Genomic DNA, 18296 nt, shown 5'->3' on the forward strand with positions numbered 1-18296 from the left:
CAGTCCTCAAAGTCCTTCCTTCAACAGTGCCAGGCACTGTTCTAGATACAGGGAGAGACAGTAAACAAAATAATGTTCTTGGCCACTTGGAGCTTACACAGATAGATCACTATAGAATATCAGAGCTGGTATAAATGCTGACAAGAAAAGCAGAGAGAGGCCGAGCACAGTGGCTCACGTTTGTAATACTAACATTTTAGGAGGCTGAGGTGCGCAGATCCCTCGAGTCCAGGAGTTCCAGACCAGCCTGGGCAATAAGATGAAACCTCGTCTCTACAAAAAATACAAAAATTAGCCAGGCGTTGTGGCACGTGCCTGTGGTCCCAGCTACTCAGGAGGCTGAGGTGGGAGGATGGTTTGAGCCCGGGAGGAGGAGACTACAGTGAGCTGAGATCATGCCACCACACTATAGCCTGGGTGAGAGAGCCAGACCCTGTCTCAAAAAAAACAAGCAGAGAGGGCAAAGGGATCAGGAGAGAGGAAGATTGTTATTTTAGAAGCAAAGCAGAAGAGCAGGTAAACCATCGCTACTGTGTCTATCATGATACCACAGTGCACATAGAGGCACCACTAGCCCTCTATGCCCAGGTCAAAAGTGATCAGGCCACAGCCAAAATGGCAGCTGCTCAGGAGCAGCCAGGTGAGCCCTCTGTGTATGGCTGATTTTCAAAACATTTACTTTGGTTAGAGAAGACTACCCCTTGTCTTGAATGGAGGCTCCTTGAGGGCAAACACCATGACTGTCACTACTCTGCCCACTCACAGTCCCAGAGAGTGTTTTACAGTAAGAGGCTTAATACCTACCTGCTGATCCGATCTATTCAAATTCATACTCCTAGTCAACGTGACCTTTCCCCACCCTACTTGTACCTGCTCAGTCCACCAGGTGGCTGCACAGTCATTCTTTGGGGTCAGTGCACCCAACAGAGTACTTCCCCTTCAAGTCCGGAGCAATTTATATCAGACTAAAGTCCATGACCACAGTTGCAGCTGCCAGGAGAGAGGTGCCACACGAGAGCAGCAGCACACCACCAAGCCACCTGCAGGCGCCAGCCTTGCACACCTTGTACCCTCATCCCTCTGCTCTGGAATGAGTCTGTGCCTGTTACCTTCCTGCTCTGTGCCTGTTTCCCCTTTGTATGGAAACTATCATTACAAACAAGCTTATCTTCATTTTATTTGTCTTTGAAACAGGGTCTTGCTCTGTCGCCCAGGCTGGAGTGCAGTGCCACGATCTCAGCTCACTGCAACCTCCCCCTTCCAGGTTCGAGTGTTTCTCCTGCCTCAGCCTCCCGAGTAGCTGGGATTACAGGCATGAGCCACCATGCCAACTCATTTTCTTTAAAGTCTACTTTGACTCATGCCTCATAATATAGTCACATTTTTTTTAATTTATATACATATATATTTACCATCTACCACCTGGAGATGGTGTCAGATCCCATTGGTTGAGGGCCCCGTCCCCAAGACTGCATCCCCCACTTCCCCCTACAACATTAGTCACAAGTCCAGGTCTCTAGAACTTCTGACCAACCAGCTTCAAGTTGGGGTTCCCACAACGCCTTCTTTGGGTTCAATTAAGCTGCTGCAGCAACTCACAGAACTCAGGTACACACTTACATTTGCTGGCTTATTATAAAGGAGACTGCAAAAGATACTGATGAACAGATGTGCAGGGTCAGTTACAGGGAAAGGGCGTGAAGCTTCCAGGACTTTGCTAGGCGCACCACACTCCGCAAATCTCCAAGTGCTCAGCTACCAGCCCTCTTGGGTTCTTGGGTTTTTATGGAAGCTTCATGATGTCAGCATTCCTTCCCTCGGTGTATAGGGCAGAACCTACTCTAGGGAGGGCCTGAAGACCCACAATCAGAAAGGTGGGGAAAGACCACAACCCTGCCTTGGGGCAGGTGAGAGGAGGGCAGGAAAGAGATTCTGATTCCTGAGGCCTGTCCCTGAGGCCTAACACACCCAACATTACCACAAAAACTGTAACAAGGGCTGTGGGAGTTATGAACCAGGAACAGCGGACAAAAACCAATATATATAATAACACCACAATAGTCCTTTTTTATAATTCCATTGCTCTTCCCTTTGGAACCTTCATTTCCTAATCTAGTATTTCTAAAGTATAATCAGAGGAACACCTGGAAAAATATTAGCCTAGATGCCATTTCAAAAATGCAGATTCCTGGGCCAAGAGAGGTAGCTCACGCCTGTAATTCCAGCACTCTGGGAGGCCCAGGCAGGCGGATCTCTTGACGTCAGGAGTTCCAGACCAGCCTGGCCAACATGGTCAAACCCCATCTCTATTAACATTAGCTGGGTGTGGTAGTACACACCTGTAGTCCCAGTTACTTGGGAGGCTAAGACAGGAGAATCACTTGAACCCAAGAGGCAGAGGTCGCAGTGAGCTGAGATCGCACCACTGCACTCCAGCCTGGGCAGCAGCAGGAGACTCCATCTCAAAAAAAAAAAAAAAAGAAAAGAAAAAAGCCAGGTGTGGTGGCTCACACCTGTAATCCTGTAATCCCAACACTTTGGGAGGCCAAGGCGGGTGGATCACGAAGTCAGGAGTTTGAGACCAGCCTGGCCAATATGGTGAAACTCTGTCTCTACTAAAAATACAAAAATTAGCCAGGCATGGTGGTGTGCACCTGTAGTCCCAGCTACTCAGGAGGCAGGGGCAGGAGAATCACTGAACCCAGGAGGCGGAGGTTGCAGTGAGCCAAGATCATGCCACTGCACTCCAGTCAGGGCCACAGAAAGACTCCAACTCAAAAAAAAAGAAAGAAAGAAAAGAAAAGAAAAGAAATGCAGGTGCCTAGCTGGGGGCAGTGACTCATGCCTGTAATCCCAGCACTTCAGGAGGCCACAATGGGAGGATTGTTTGGGCCTAGGAGTTCAAGACCAGCCTGGGGAAGAAAAAAAGGGAGACCCCATCTCTACAAAAAATGTAAACATTAGCCTGGAGTGACACCCTATGCCTACAAGTCCCAGTGACTCAAAATGCTGAAGTGGAAGGATCCCTTGAGCCTAGGAGGTTGAGGCTGAAATGAGCCATGATCATGCCACTGCATTCTAGCCTGGGCAACAGAGCAAAACCCTGTTTCAAAGAAAAAAAAGACAAACTTTTAAAACGTTTTTTAAAATGTAGATTCCTGGGCCAGGCTTGGGGGCTCACACCTGTAATTCCAGCACTTTGGGAGGCCAAGGCATGCAGGTCAAGAATTCGAGACCAGCCTGACCAACACGGTGAAACCCCATCTCTACTGAAAAAAAAAAAAAAAAAATTACCCAGGCACGTTGTCACGTGCCTCTGTAATCCCAGCTACTCAGGAGGCTGACGCAAGAGAATTGCTTGAACCCCGGAGGTAGAAGTTGCAGTGAGCCGAGATGGTGCCACTGCACTCCAGCCCGGGTGACAGAGCGAGACCCCGTCTAAAAAAAAAAAAAAAAAAATTTAGTAAAATAAAATAAAGAAATGTAGATTCCTAGAGTCCACCCCATGGGCCATTGAACTACCAACTCTAGGAATAAGACTCAGGGATGTGCATTTTAATAAGATAACAAGTGATTTGTCTGAAAGCTCAAGTTTGACAGCCACACTTCTACTTTTTTTTTTTTGAGAGTGTCTTGCTGTGTCACCCACCCAGGCTGGAGTGCAATGGCACAATCTCAACTTACTGCAGCCTTGACCTCCTGGGTTCAAGAAATCCTCCCATCTCAGCCTCCAGAGTGGGCTAATTTTTGTTGTAAAGATGGGGTTTCGCCATTTGCTCAGGCTGGTCTCCAACTCCTGAGCTCAAGCGATCCCCCACCTTGGCCTCCCACAGTGCTGAGATTACAGATGTGAGCTACCATGCCCAGAAAGGATTTTTTTTTTTTTTTCAGTAGAGAGGCTTCATTGTCTACCAATGGGTCAGAAAAAAAAGGGGAGTCAGGTGCAGTGGCTCACAATTGTAATCCCAACACTTTGGGAAGCCAAGATGGGAGGATCATTTGAGCCCAGGAGTTCAAGACCAGCCTAGGCAACATAGCAAAACCCCACCTCTACAAAAAATACAAAAATCAGCTGGGTGTGGTGGCATGCACCTGTTGTCCTAGCTACTTGGGAGGCTGAGGTGGGAGGATCGCTTGAGCTTGGGAGGCAAAGGTTGCAGTGAGCTGAGATTGTGCCACTGCACCCCAGCCTCAGTGACACAGTAAGACCCTGTCTCAGAAAAATAAAATTTAAAAAAAAAAAAAAAAAGGCTGGGCATGGTGACTCACACCTGTAATCCCAGCACTTTGGGAGGCCGAGGCAGGTGGATCACCTGAGGTCAGGAGTTTGAGACCAGCCTGGCCAACATGGCAAAACCCTGTCTCTACTAAAAATACAAAAGCTAGCCAGGTATTGTGGCATGCACTTGTAGTTTCAGCTACTCGAGAGGCTGTGGCAGGAAAATCACTTGAACAGGAGGCAGAGGTTGCAGTGAGCCGAGATCACACCACTGCATACTCCAGCCTGGGTGACAGGATGATACTCCCAAAAAAAAAAAAAAGAAAGAAAGAAAAACAAAGAGAGGCTTTGCTGAAATTTAGTGTTTAAGTTCATTAATGTATATTCCCCAAAAACATGCCTCCCCTTCCCCAACACCAGATGACTGCATTCACTCTACGAGGGGAACTGCAAGCAATGATTTTTAAGGAAATAATTTAAGAAACTCAGACTGGGCACGGTGGCTCATACCAGTAATCCCAGCACTTTGGGAGGCCAAGGCGGGTGGATCACAAGGTCAGGAGTTCGAGACCAGCCTGGCCAACATGGTGAAACTCTGTCTCTACTAAAAATAGAAAAATTAGCTGGGCGTGGTGACGCATGCCTATAGTCCCAGCCACTCGGGAGGCTGAGGCAGGAGAATTGCTTGAACCCAGGAGATGGAGGTTGCAGTGAGCCGAGACCATGCCATTGAACTCCAGCCTGGGCAACAAGAACAAAACCCCATCTCTAAAAAATAATAATAATAAAATAAAATTTAAAATAAAAGGCCAGCACAGCAGCTCACGCCTATAATCCCAGTACTTTGGGATGCTGAGGCGGGTGGATCACCTGAGGTCGGAAGTTCAAGACCAGCCTGACCAACATGGAGAAACCCAGTCTCTAGTAAAAATACAAAATTAGCCAGGCATGGTGGCGCATGCCTGTAATCCCAGCTACTTGGGAGGCTGAGGCAGGAGAACCGCTTGAACCTAGGAGGTGGAGGTTGCGGTGAGCTAAGATCACGCCATTGCACTCCAGCCTGGGCAACAAGAGTGAAACTCCATCTCAAAAAAAAAATTTTAAGAAACTCATTTCTTTCCCTAAACACAAATGCTCAATCTCTGGCCCAACACCTAGGATCAGTTCCTATCTCTGCAAGAATGAGATTGTGACTTTGTAAATAAAACGAATATGCAGCCAAGCATGGTGGCTTACATCTGTAACCCCAGCACTTTGGGAGCCGAGGTGGGCAGATCACTTGAGCCTAGGAGTTCGAGACCAGCCTGGCCAACATGGCGAAACTCTATCTCTACTAAAAATACAAAAACTAGCCAGGCGTGGTGGCTCGCCCCTGTAATCCCAGCTACTCAGGTGGCTAAAGCACGAGAATTGCTTGAACCCAGGAGGCGGAAGTTGCAGTGAGCTAAGATCACACTACTGCACTCCGGCCTGGATGAAAGAATGAAACTCTGTCTCAAAAAAAGAATATGCAGTAGTATGTAGAATAGCCAAGATGCAGAAACAATCTAAGTGTCCATCCACAAATGAAGAAATTGTGAAATACACACACACACACACACACAATGGAATATTATCAAGCCATAAAAAGGAAGGAAGCCTACCATTGATGACAACATGGATCAACCTAGAGAATATTTTGCTAAGTGAAATAAGCCAGACATGGAAAGACAAATACTGCATGATCTCACTCTTATGTGGAATCTAAAGAAGTCAAACTCTTAGAGGTAGAGGTTAGAACGGTGGTTACCACGGGCTGGGGGTTTGAGGGAAATGAGGCGATATTGGTCAAAAGGTACAAAGTTTCAGTTATAAGATGAATAAGTTCTGAGGAATCCAATGTACAATATGGAAACTATAGTTAATACTACTGTATCGTTTACTTGAAATTTCCTAAGAGAGCAGATCTTAAGTGTCCTCAACACACACACACACAAAAGGGTAACTATCTGACAGATATGTTGATTGATTGTGGTCATCATTACACAGTACACATATATCAAATCATCAAGTTGTACACCTTGAATAGGTACAATTATTTGTCAATTACACCTGAATAAAGCTAGAAAATAATAAATTAAAAGAATAAATTAAAACCTTGCTTTCTAGCATGCTCTTCATTTCCTTGACATTTCTCTTTATGAAAATTTCCCTGTCCCCATTTTATTATGCCAATATTTCAATAAGCCAAGGATTCTTTTTGGGTGTTGTCGTTGTCATTGTTGTTGTTGTTGTTGAGACAGGGGTTTACTCTGCCACCCAGGCTGGAGTGCAGTGGCGGAATCACAGCTCACTGCAGCCTCAACCTCCTGGGCTCAGCCAATCCTCCCACCTCAGTCCCCCAAGGTGCTGGGACCACAGGCACAAACCACCATGTCCAGCTAATATTTTTTTTGTATCAGTTTTGTAGTGATGTGGTCTATGTTGCTCAAGTTGGTCTTGAACTCCTGGACTCAAGCAATCTTCCCACCTCAGTCTCCCAAAGTGCTAGGATTACAGGCGTTGAGCCACTGCACCTAGGCAAGGATTCTTTTTGGACAGGAGAGCATAGTGACTGAGATCACGAACTCTGGAGTCTAATTAGCCCAGGTTTGAGTCCTGGCATGGCCACTTGTGAACTGGGTGACCATAGGCAAGCTGCTAAATCTCTCCGAACCTCGTGATCTTGTCCAAAAATGGGGAAAATGGCAACACCTGCTTGATGGAGTGGTGGGAAATGAGATAAATCATGTAAAATGCTTAGCAAGGTGCCACCTACACAGTAAGAACTCAAGAGTGGCAGATGCTATTATCCTCCATTATTAGCATTAGTATTATTATCATTATTATTATCTCCTCACCCAGTGCCAGGCTTTAACAAATGCTCCCCTGCCTATCAGCTCCCAGAGGAATTCTGCACACCCTACTTCCAACATTCTAGGTGGCCCCTACTTAACCCTACCCTTTCTCCTTGCTCTCTACAGCCTCAGCCTGGAGTATTTTCTGCTGAAAGGGGCAACAGGCTCATCCTCTACTTTGTTTCCACCAAGATACAGGTCCCTAATCAGATCCAGAAGCCGACCTTAAATTAGACTGAGTGATTTCAGCTCCTTACACAGCTTCCTTCTTCAGTCAAGATCATGAGGGTGATCCAGGGACCCTTCCTATGGGCATCCAAGAAGCCCACATTAAGAAGGCAGTATGAAGTGACCGTGGGTAAAGAACCCAGCCCCTGATCACCTTGAGTAAGTCACAACTTCTTGCAGCCTGAGCATAATTATCTATGAAGGGGAGCTCTTGAGAGTACCCACCTTCTAGGGTCATTGTAAGAATTAACTGGCCAGGCACAGTGGATCATGCCATTAAGCCCAGCACTTTGGGAGGCCAAGGTGGGAAGGTTGCTTACCAGGAGTTCAAGACTAGCCTGAAGAACACAGCAAGACCTCATCTCTACAAACACTAAAAAAGTTAGCTGGACATGGTGGTGTATCCCTGAACACCCAGCTACTTGGGAGGCTGAGGTAGAAGGATCACTTGAGCCTGGAAGGTCAAGGCTGTAGTGAGTGTAGTGGTGAGTGCCACTGCACTTACCCTAGGCAACAGAGCAAGATTCAAGGAAAAAAAAAAAAAAGGAATTAACTGAATGCTACTTCAAGGCAATGACTGATATACCCAGTAAATGAGATTCTCTTGTAATTTTTTTTTTTTTTTTTCTCTGAGACAGTCTCACTCTGTCACCCAGGCTGGAGTGCATTGGTGTGATCTCGGCTCACTGCAGCCTTCGCCTCCTGGGTTTTGGTGATTCTCCTGCCTCAGCCTCCTGAATAGCTGGGACTACAGACAGGTGCCACCATGCCCAGCTAATTTTTTTTGTATTTTTATTAGAGAAGAGGTTTCACCATGTTGGTCAGGCTGGTCTCAAACTCCTGGCCTCAGGTGATACTCCCACCTTGGCCTCCCAAAGTGCTGGGATTACAGGCATGAACCACCACACCCAGCCTCCCTTGTGATTTTAAACATCATTTCTTTGTTTCTGAAAAGTCAAAGAGCTTATGAAAAACTCCTAGCACCTAAGCAACCAGGATTTGGCATAACCTCAAATAATTAATAAACAGGGAGGCCAGGCACAGGGGCTCACGCCTGCAATCCCAGCACTTTGGGAGGCTAGCAGGCAGATCACCTGAGGTCAGAAGCTCAAGACCAGCCTGGCCAACATGGTGAAACGATGTATCTGCTAAAAATGCAAAAATTAGCCAGGTGTGGTGGTGAGCGTCTGTAATCCCAGCTACTCAGGAGGCTGAGGCAGGAGAATCGCTTGAACCCGGGAGGTGGTAGTTGCAGTGAGCAGAGATCGCGCCACTGCATGCTAGCCTGGGCAACAAGAGCTAAACTCCATCTCAAAAAAAATGTTTTTAATTAAAAAATAAAACATAAACAGGGGAAGTAGGCCATCATATCTTGCCTGAACTACTCAACCATTCCCCATTCCAAACTTACTTCCCCACATCCCATCTAATCTTCACTCTGCCACTCAAGTTATCATGGTCATCCTCAAGTGTATTTATACCATTCCTATCACCTCTCCACCTACCACAAAGCCCAAACTCCTTGCAAGACACTCAAGGCCCACCAAACTCTTATCCCAACTTAACTTTCCAGCCTTTATCTCCCAAAATATACCTCCACACTCAATCTCTCATTATACTTCCATGAAGCTTTTTGTGAGTCAATCACTCAGAATTCCTCATTCATTCCTCAGTAGTCTAATTACATACTGCATTTATGGATAATGATTGGGTCTTATATCTGCCCTCTCCACTAGATCCAAAAGGAAGAATCTGTTAAATAATTGTAGTGGGCTGGGTGCAGTGGCTCACGCCTGTAATCCCAACATTTTGGGAGGCCAAGGCAGGTGGATTCCCTGAGGTCATGAGTTCAAGACAAGCCCGGCCAACATGGTGAAACTCCATCTCTACTAAAAATACACAAATTAACCAGGTGTGGTGGCGGGCGCCTGTAATCCCAGCTACTCAGGAGGCTTAGGCAGGAGAATTGCTTAAACCCGGGAGGCAGAGGTTGTAGTGAGCCAAGACCACACCATTGCACTCCAGCCTGGGCAACAAGAATGAAACCCTGTCTCAAAATAAATTAATAAATAAATAAATGTAGTGAATGTCTATAATTTTACGTTGCCTTGGCATCCATTTGGAACATAGCTTTAACTTTCTAAGGCCAGAGGCATGTCAAACCCTTGACAGTTTCAGTTCTCTACCTCCTTCCAGTTCCTCAATGTGATTGATCCAGAAATCTGCCTTAGACAATGCCTCCTGGTGACCACCCCACTATGGGACAGCTATCTACAACCTACTTTAATCACCCCACCGACCTGCACACCCAGCATGGTCTGTGCAGATATACCACAGTGATCACCCCTCAGTCACTGTGTGACTCCACAGAACTCACGCCTGCTTATTGTAAACCCACCAATTAGAACTCCCCATGAGAAATCTGCCTGGCTTAACACTCTGGACCCCAAAAAAGGCTTTGGTGCACAGGTCTCCTCTCTTGATCTCTCTCTCCTCGCTCCCACCCACCTGCTGGTTGAACTCCCTGCTGCCTCCAGGCTTCCCATTTGCCCTCATGGGCACTCATTTCTCCAGTGGATCTGTCAGGGAAGGCTTCTGTTATTTCGTGTGTTTTGTTGCACTGCCTGTGTCTGCATGTCACTTGACCAACACTCCTGAAGCCAATTTCTATCTTGGTCAGGTCTCTCTTAGAGAGTGACTATCTTAGGCCAGGAGCGGTGGCTCATGTCTGTAATCCCAGCACTTTGAGAGGCTGAGGCGGGTGGATCACTTGAGGTCAGGAGTTCAAGACCAGCCTAACCAACATGGAGAAACCCCACCTCTACTAAAAATACAAAATTAGCCGGGCGTGGTGGCACACGCCTGTAATCCCAGTTACTCGGGATGCTGAGGCAGGAGAACTGCCTGAACCCCAGAGGCGGAGGTTGCGGTGAGCCAAGATCATACCATCACACTCCAGCCTGGGCAACAAGAGTGAAACTCCATCTCAAAAAATAAAAATACAAATACAAAAATTAGCTGGACATGGTGGTGTATGGCTGTAATCCCAGCTCCTCAGGAGGCTAAGGCAGGAGAATCACTTGAACACAGGAGGTGGAGGTTGCAGTGAGCCGAGATCACACCACTGTACTCCAACCTGGGGTGACAGAGCAAGACTCTGTCTCAAAAAGAAAAAAAGAAAAAAGAGAGAGAGAGTGGCTATCTCAGGCTGGGTGCAGTGGCTCATGCCTATAATCCCAACACTTTGGGAGGCTGAGACGGGTGGATCATTTGAGGTCAGGAGTTCGAGATCAGCCTGGACAACATGGTGAAACACCACCTCTACTAAAAATATAAAAATCAGCTGGGTGTGATGGCATGCACCTGTAGTCCCAGCTACTCAGGAGGCTGAGGCACGAGAATCGCTTGAACCCAGGACGAGGTTGCAGTGAGCTGAGACCATGCCACTGCACTCCAGCCTGGGTGACAGTGAGACTCTGTCTAAAAAAAAAAAAAAAGGGGGGGGGCTATCTGGGTGGGAATAACCTGGACACAGGTCAGATGAGCCACAGGGCATCTGCCAGTTTAAACAAGTTTACTGTGGGAGAGACACCTAGGCATGAGACAGACACGGGCATTAGGCTGTCCAGCAGGATAAAGAAGTACTCCACGAAAGGCACACTGTAAAAGTCCACGACCAAAGCCCTTGGATTCCAGGCAGGGCAGAGCTAGATCTCTCCGGAGAGAGACCTCAATACCAAATTAAAAGCAAATACAACAATAATACCACTGATAATTGAAACCACCTTCACAAAAGTATGACAGTAAGAAAAACCTGCCGTAGTTGACTCCATCTTGTTTCTGACGTCCAACCTGTCCTAGGTCACTCCTGGGTGCAGACCAAGCTAACTCTGGGAGGAATCTAGTTTAGGAGTTAATTTGAAAGCAAGGATGATAACCATCCCTCCCTAAAACTAATCCCTCTTGCTCAGAGACCTAAAGCCACCTTTGTAAAACTCATGCGGCCAGGTGCAGTGAGTGGCTTACACCTGTAATCCCAACACTTTGGGAGGCTGATCGCTTGAGCTCAGGAGTTGAGACCAGCCTGGGCAACATAGTGAGACCTCATCTCTCAAACTCCTGACCTCAAGCAATCCGCCCACCTCAGCTTGCCAGAGTGCTGGGATTACAGATGTGAGCCACTACACCCAGCAACAAGACCTCATCCCTAAAAAAAGAAGAAAAAAAAAAGCCATAAGAATAGGGTTATGGGAGGAACCAGAACTCTGCTAAAATGTAGCCTAGTTTCTATAATCCCTTACTGCTCAGGAGTCATATGATCAGAGGTCACAAGGTTTGTGACTTTCCTAATTGTTCCCATAGAATGTATAGACATCACTATTGTAGAACCTAAGACTGGGAGGTTTTTTGAGATTCTTTTCAGACTGAGCTCCCTGGACAAGGTCTTACATGGTCTAACTCTCAATTTCCTCTAGGGTCTCAGGCCCTGCCACTTTCCCCTTCATTAATTCCACTCCAAACACACTGGCCTCTGTGCCATTCCTCAAACATGCCAGGCGTATTCTGACCTCCCAGAGCTTTTGCACTTGCTGTTCTCTGTCTAGAACAGAGGATCACAAATATTTTTCTATAAAGAGCCATATAAGAATAATTTTGGGGCTAGGCATGGTGGCTCACGCCTGTAATCCCAGCACTTTGGGAGGTCAAGGCAGATGGATCATTTGAGGTTAGGAGTTTGAGACCAGCCTGGTCAACGTGGTGAAGCCCAGTCTCTACTAAAAATACAAAAATTAGCCAAGCATGGTGGCGGGTGCCTGTAATCCCAGCTACTCAGGAGGCTGAGGCAGGAGATCACTTAAACCCAGGAGGCAGAGGTTGCAGTGAGCCGAGATCATGCCACTGCACTCCAGCCTGGGCAACAGGGCAAGACTCTGTCTCAACAACAACAAAAAAAGGGGGTCATTTTTGCCTTTGCATTCTTTTTTTTTTTTGAGACAGAGTTTCGCTCTTGTTGCCCAGGCTGGAGTGGTGCAATGGCACAATCTCGGGCTCATGGCAACCTCCACCTCCGGGGTTCAAGCGATTCTCCTGCCTCAGCCTCCCGAGTAGCTGGGATTACAGGCATGCGCCACCACGTCCGGCTAATTTTGTATTTTTAGTAGAGCCAGAGTTTCTTTTTTTTTTTTTTTTTCTTTTTTTCTGAGACGGAGTCTCGCTCTGTCGCCCAGGCTGGAGTGCAGTGGCCGGATCTCAGCTCACTGCAAGCTCCGCCTCCTGGGTTTACACCATTCTCCTGCCTCAGCCTCCCGAGTAGCTGGGACTACAGGCGCCCACCACCTCGCCTGGCTAGTTTTTTGTATTTTTTTTAGTAGAGACGGGGTTTCACTGTGTTAGCCAGGATGGTAGAGACAGGGTTTCTCCATGTTGGTCAGGCTGATCTCAAACTCCCGACTGTCAGGTGATCCGCCCACCCCGGCCTCCCAAAGTGCTGGGATCACAGTCATGAGCCCCAGCGCCCGGCCTTGGTTTTGCATTCTGTAACATCTCTGACACAACCATTCAACTCTGCATTGTGGCACAAAGCAACCACAAAGAATGTATAAAGTAATAGGTGTGGCCAGAATTGACCCTCAGGCTGTCATTTGCCAAACCCTGGCCTAGCACATAGTGGGGGCTCCAAAAGCATTTACTGAACGAATGAATCAATGAATGGATAAACTATACCCAGTGAGGCCTGAGGCCTGTGCAGAGCAAGGAACAATGCAGGTCCCCAGGTGAAAACCACATGCCCTGGGCTGACAATTCATCACCAACACCCCATCCCACCCCAACACCACCTTTCAGCCCCTGCCTCCTCTGAACCCCCTCTTCCTGTCCCCTGCATGCAACGAGGCCACCCCTACCCTTGAGACCACCTCTGGGTGGGAAGTGACAGCAAAGCAGACACAACGCTCAAAACCCTGTTTTCGTGCAAATGTCCTCAGTAATAAAAGAGATGGAAATTGAAATACATAAAATAGATGATACAGGAGCCAAATGGCATCTAAATAGACTGGAGCTGGAGTTTTCCATAAGGTGTCCCTGAGTCTTTAACATGCAAATGAGTTGCTTCCCTCGGGGTATTTTAAAAGACCCTGTCAGGCGTGAAATATGTCTGTCAATGAAAAACACCTTTCATTATTAAACCCTTTGTTAATGAATCACCTGCCCTGCTCTGCTTATTCGCCTTTTTGACTTTCACCTGAGTCACTTCTCCTAACAGTACATACCTTACAGGGGGTCTGAGGTCACCAAAACCCTTAAACCTAATCACTAGATAGTAACACTAGCAATAACTAGCCTTTATATTAAAATAGAGCCCTTTACACTCAACTCATTAGATATTCCACACAGTCCAGTGAGAAGAGACAAATACTATTACCATCCCCAGGTATAAATGAGGAAACCAAGGAGCAGAGAGGGCGCGCGATTTGTCCCAGGTGGCTCAGCTAGTAAAATGGCTAAGAGCATGAGCAGAGCCTTCCCACTCATTCCAAGTATTCAGCCCTTCTCTTTATGACAGGTAACCTGATAGGAACACCTGGACCCGTTTGCTAACGTTATTACTGCTGTTCTCAAGGAGATGCAATTGTTGCCATGGGCAGAGACCATGATTTCTGACCCAGTGCCAGGCATGCAGGAGGTACTGTTTGGAGCCCCCAAAATCAAGATCAACCAATGCCTCTATGTCACAAGATCAACAAATGCCTCCCACTAGAAACAAGCCATTTCAGTCTATCAAATGTTTAGGAGAGCTGCAAAGCTGACATGGCTATTTTATTGTCAAATCAATGACAACAATGGAATCCATCTCGCTGGACCACAGGAAACACCCCAGTGGGTTATGAAAAGAAGCAACAGGAGAGCCTGGGACGTACAAATGGGAAGTTGATGGTCACATGAAATGTTCATCCCCTCGACAGAACTAAATGGGAAACCAAGCACTTACTGATCATTGGAGTCAATGAGTGGCTAGGCCTTTTCGGTTTCCATCCATTGGCAGCCCTCTCCCTATGCCACATTTCAGGACTAAAGGCCTGGATCACCTCTCCCTGTTTGGTGCACAAATGAGAATTACCACAGAGAAAATGCACTTAGGTCTCTAGTTCCATGAAAAGTGACCATGGCCTCCTTCCATTTCTTAGAGAGACTATTAGACCAAGGAGTATTATTTCTTCTAGTCTGCCCCCAAACTGAAAAAAGACCCAAAAAAACCCTTGGAGAGAGTGATCAGGTCTTCAGAAGAACCTGGTACCTGATATGGATAGAAAGCACACAAAGTGATGATACCATCATGCCTCAAGTCTGGAAAGACGCCAAAGACACCAAGTCAATAGCAAGGGACTGTGTGAAGTTGGCCTGAGCAGGTTTACAGTCTGCTCTCCCTAAGATAGTAATGTAGTCCAGTGCAGGAACCAAATTTTAATCAAACTCCCTTTCCTAGTATTTGATGCCCAAGCACTCAAGGTCCTTAAATCAAAGGAATCCTGGCAGGCTGAGACAGGAGAATTGCTTGAACCTGGGAGGCGGAGGTTGCAGTGAGCCAAGATCATGCCACTACACTCCAGCCTGGTGACAGAGCAAGATGCCGTCTCAAAAAATAAAAATAAAATAAAATAAAGGAATCCCTGACTGATGCCAAGGTCCCAGAGTAGACAACAAAAATAAGTCTCACCCAGGCAAGGAATAGAAATTCTCCATTCAGTCCATCCTAGGGAAGGCAGACTGAGGGAGAACAGAGCAAAGCCAGATGCAAAGAGCAAGCAGCAGGTAAGAGAAGAGAGCGAGCTTCCAACAGGAGAGCTACAGTGCCAAGCACTTATTAGCTCATGCAACTCACACAACTAGATTCCAAGATGCATGCTATTAGAGTTTCAATCTATGGATAAGGAAGTGGTGTTTTAGAAAAGGTAGAAAACTTAGCCAAGGAGCTAGTAAGTGATGGAGCCACAACTTGAATCCTGTATGACTATTCCCACCGAGAGCAAAAAGTACACAAGAACAAGCAGCTTGCTGGGCCCTGAAATAGGCCACTGGAGTCCCTGAAACATGGAAACCTTAACCCAGGAGGCGTATTTAGTGAGCTACCCTGGTGAAGAAATGGATGGCTGACCCAACTAATTTTTTTTTTTTTTTGAGACAGAGTCTTGCTCAGTCGCCCAAGCTGGAATGTAGTGATGCGATCTCGGCTCACTGCAGCCTCTGTCTCCCGGGTTCAAGCTATTCTCCTCCTCAGCCTCCCAAATAGCTGGGACTACAGGCACACACCTCTACGCCCAGCTAATTTTTTTGTATTTTTAGTAGAGATGTGGTTTCACCATGTTGGCCAGGCTGGTATTGAACTCCTGACCTCAAGTGATTCGCCCACCTCAGCCTCCCAAAGTGCTGGGATTACAGGCGTGAGCCACCACGCCCGGCACCAGGCCCGGCCCCAACTAATATTTTTATAGGTACTTTATCTGACAAGAAAATGACTGTATATCAGAAAGTAAGAAGATGCACACTCTCCTCGTACAGATCAAATCACACATCCCTGAGGCCGGTTGAGAAATGGCCAAGCAAAGAATGACCCAATAAGGTAGAATACAATGTAACCAGGAAAAATGACAAGTACAGATTACGTTCAAATCTGTATATAAATTAATATGGAGGGAATTAACAGCGTAAAAGTAATACGCACATATTTACAATCACCAAAAAAGTAAAACTGGCAAATACAGAAAGACCCATAACCAGGTGTGAAGAGATAGTGCTTTAAGTTCACAGGATTTTTTTCCTATAAACCAGTGGTACTCAATGTATGGTCCCCAGACCAACAGCAACTGCATCACTTAGGTACATGCTAGAAACACCAATTCTTGGTCTTCATACCAGACTCACAGAATCAGAAACTTTAGGGATGGGGTCCAGTATTGTGTGTTGTTATAAGATCTCCAGGCGACTCTGGTGCATGCTAAAGTTTGAGAACCACTGTAGTAAGAAAATTATTTTATTTATTTTCCTTTTTTTTTTTTGTTTTCAAATACAGACAGGGGTCTCACTATATTGCCCAGCCTAGTGTTGAACTCCTGGCCTCAAGCAATCCTCCCATCTTGGCCTCCCAAAGTGCTGGGATTACAGGCATCAGCCACCGCACCCAGCCCCACTTATTAAATAAAACATATGAAGACACAGATAAAGTCTAATTCACTTCAACTCTGCAAATATTTCTTGAGCACCCACTAAGTGCCAAGTATCATGGAGGTAGTTAATAAATACTTGTTGAATGACTTTCTTGTTAGGAGAAAGTAAAGGCCACTTAACCCTGGGAGAGGGCTGTTCTAGGTGTCCTATCTAAAGGTTGCTCTCCACACACACTGGCTGCTGTTAGCACATATCTACTGTGTGATCCGGAAGCCCAGGGCCCTGCAAGATGCTGGAGATAAGCAGCGGTCTGGGGCACGTCGCAAGGCGGAGTGGAGGGCCAGGATAAGTGAATCGCCGCCTGCTCTTCCCCAGACCACCCTCCAGCTCCAGCTGCTTCTGCCTCGGAACTCACAGGGCCACCAGGGGGTGAAGGCGTCCGGGTGAGCCACTTCCTGCCCTCCTCCAGCTCTGCCCACTCGGATGCCTGCAAGACTGAAGTGGACAGGCCACATGAAAGCCCACTGGTGTGCCAAGCTGGAGATGTCACTGCAGGGGGGCGGGGCAGTGCGAGTCACGTGGCCGCGCGCCGGGTCCAGGTGACAAGGTCATGGGGCTGTCCCTCCCGGCGCCCAGGGCGGCTGCAGAGCCGGAGCAGAGGCCCGTTCCCGGCGTGTCCACACCGGTTCCCTCGCGCTCCACGCGCGGTGCGGCCCTGCCAGCCTGACAGGCCCGAGCTCTGCGCCGGTCTCCGGCGAGCTGCCCCTACTCACCCCGAGGGAAGCAGAGCCGCGGCGCCCGGCTTCCCGCCGCAACCCGGTAGCTGGGAATTAGCTGGGAACCGTGCCGCGACAGCCACCTGACTGCGCTTGGTGAAGCCGAGGCGCGCGCGGCCTGCCGGGACTTGTAGTTCCTGGTTCCCTACGCCGAGCTCCAGCGGCCGCACTGGAGGCAGCCCAGGGGTCTCGGGCCCTTACTCCATCAGGTGGCCCTGTTGCTTTGCCAGGGCGACGGACTTGGAATCTTACTGAAATATTTTCTTCAAGACATTCTAACTAGGTCCTAGGTTCGTGTTTAATAAATGATGGAGTGGATTTGTAGATTTTTTTTTTTTTTTTTGAGACCAAGTCTCACTCTGTCGCCCAAGTAGTACAGCTAATTTTTGTATTTCTATTAGAGAGGGGGTTTCGCCATTTTGCCCAGGCTGGTCTTGAACTCCTGAACTCAGGCAGTCCACCTGCCCCAGCCTCCCAAAGTGCTGGGATTACAAGCCTGAGCCACCGCACCCGGCCGTAGATTTTAAGTAAGATATTTTAACTAGTAGGTGAAGAAGAAATTTACTGACAATTGATGAGTGATAAGAATACGCTGGTCGGACGCGGTGGCTGACACCTGTAATCCCAGCAGGCCAAAGCGAGATCACCCGAGGTCGGGAGTTTGAGACCAACCTGACCAATATGGAGAAACCCCGTCTCTACCAATAATAATAAAAATTAGCCAGGCATAGTGGCGCTTGCCTGTAATCCCAGCTATTCGGGAGGCTGAGGCACTAGAATCGCTTGAACCGGGAGGCGGAAGTTGCGATGAGCTGAGATGACGCCATTGCACTCCAGCCTGGGCAACAGGAGCGAAACTCTGTCTCAAAAAAATAATAATAATGCTGCCTGGGCACGATGCTGTAGCTCACACTAGTAATCCAGCACGTTGGGAGGCTGAGGCGGGCGGATCACTTGAGGTTAGGGGTTGGAGACCAGCCAGGCCAACATAGTGAAACCCTGTTTCTACTAAAAAAAAAAAAAAAAAAAAAAAAA

The 18296-nt window shown here is 47.5% G+C and overlaps 1 protein-coding gene across 4 annotated transcripts in view; it reads right to left on the reverse strand.

The window, feature by feature from the left end:
• Positions 1-17368, reverse strand: part of ADCK1 (aarF domain containing kinase 1) — a 133426-nt gene extending 116058 nt beyond the window's left edge. For 3 of the 4 annotated variants that reach the window (XM_031935748.1, XM_023184993.3, XM_023185011.3), the window contains exons 1-2: positions 17259-17368; positions 194-273 (exon numbers count right to left, since the gene is read on the reverse strand). In XM_031935748.1, coding sequence (XP_031791608.1) covers positions 194-195 — 2 coding nt within the window. In that variant the 5' untranslated portion in view covers positions 196-273; positions 17259-17368. The remainder of the gene's footprint in view (positions 1-193; positions 274-17258) is intronic. The other variant, XM_023185001.3, reaches the window with a different exon arrangement.
• Positions 17369-18296: the final 928 nt, after the last annotated feature.

The sequence above is a fragment of the Piliocolobus tephrosceles genome, chromosome 6, assembly GCF_002776525.5.
Source record: "Piliocolobus tephrosceles isolate RC106 chromosome 6, ASM277652v3, whole genome shotgun sequence".
Lineage (NCBI taxonomy): Eukaryota > Metazoa > Chordata > Mammalia > Primates > Cercopithecidae > Piliocolobus > Piliocolobus tephrosceles.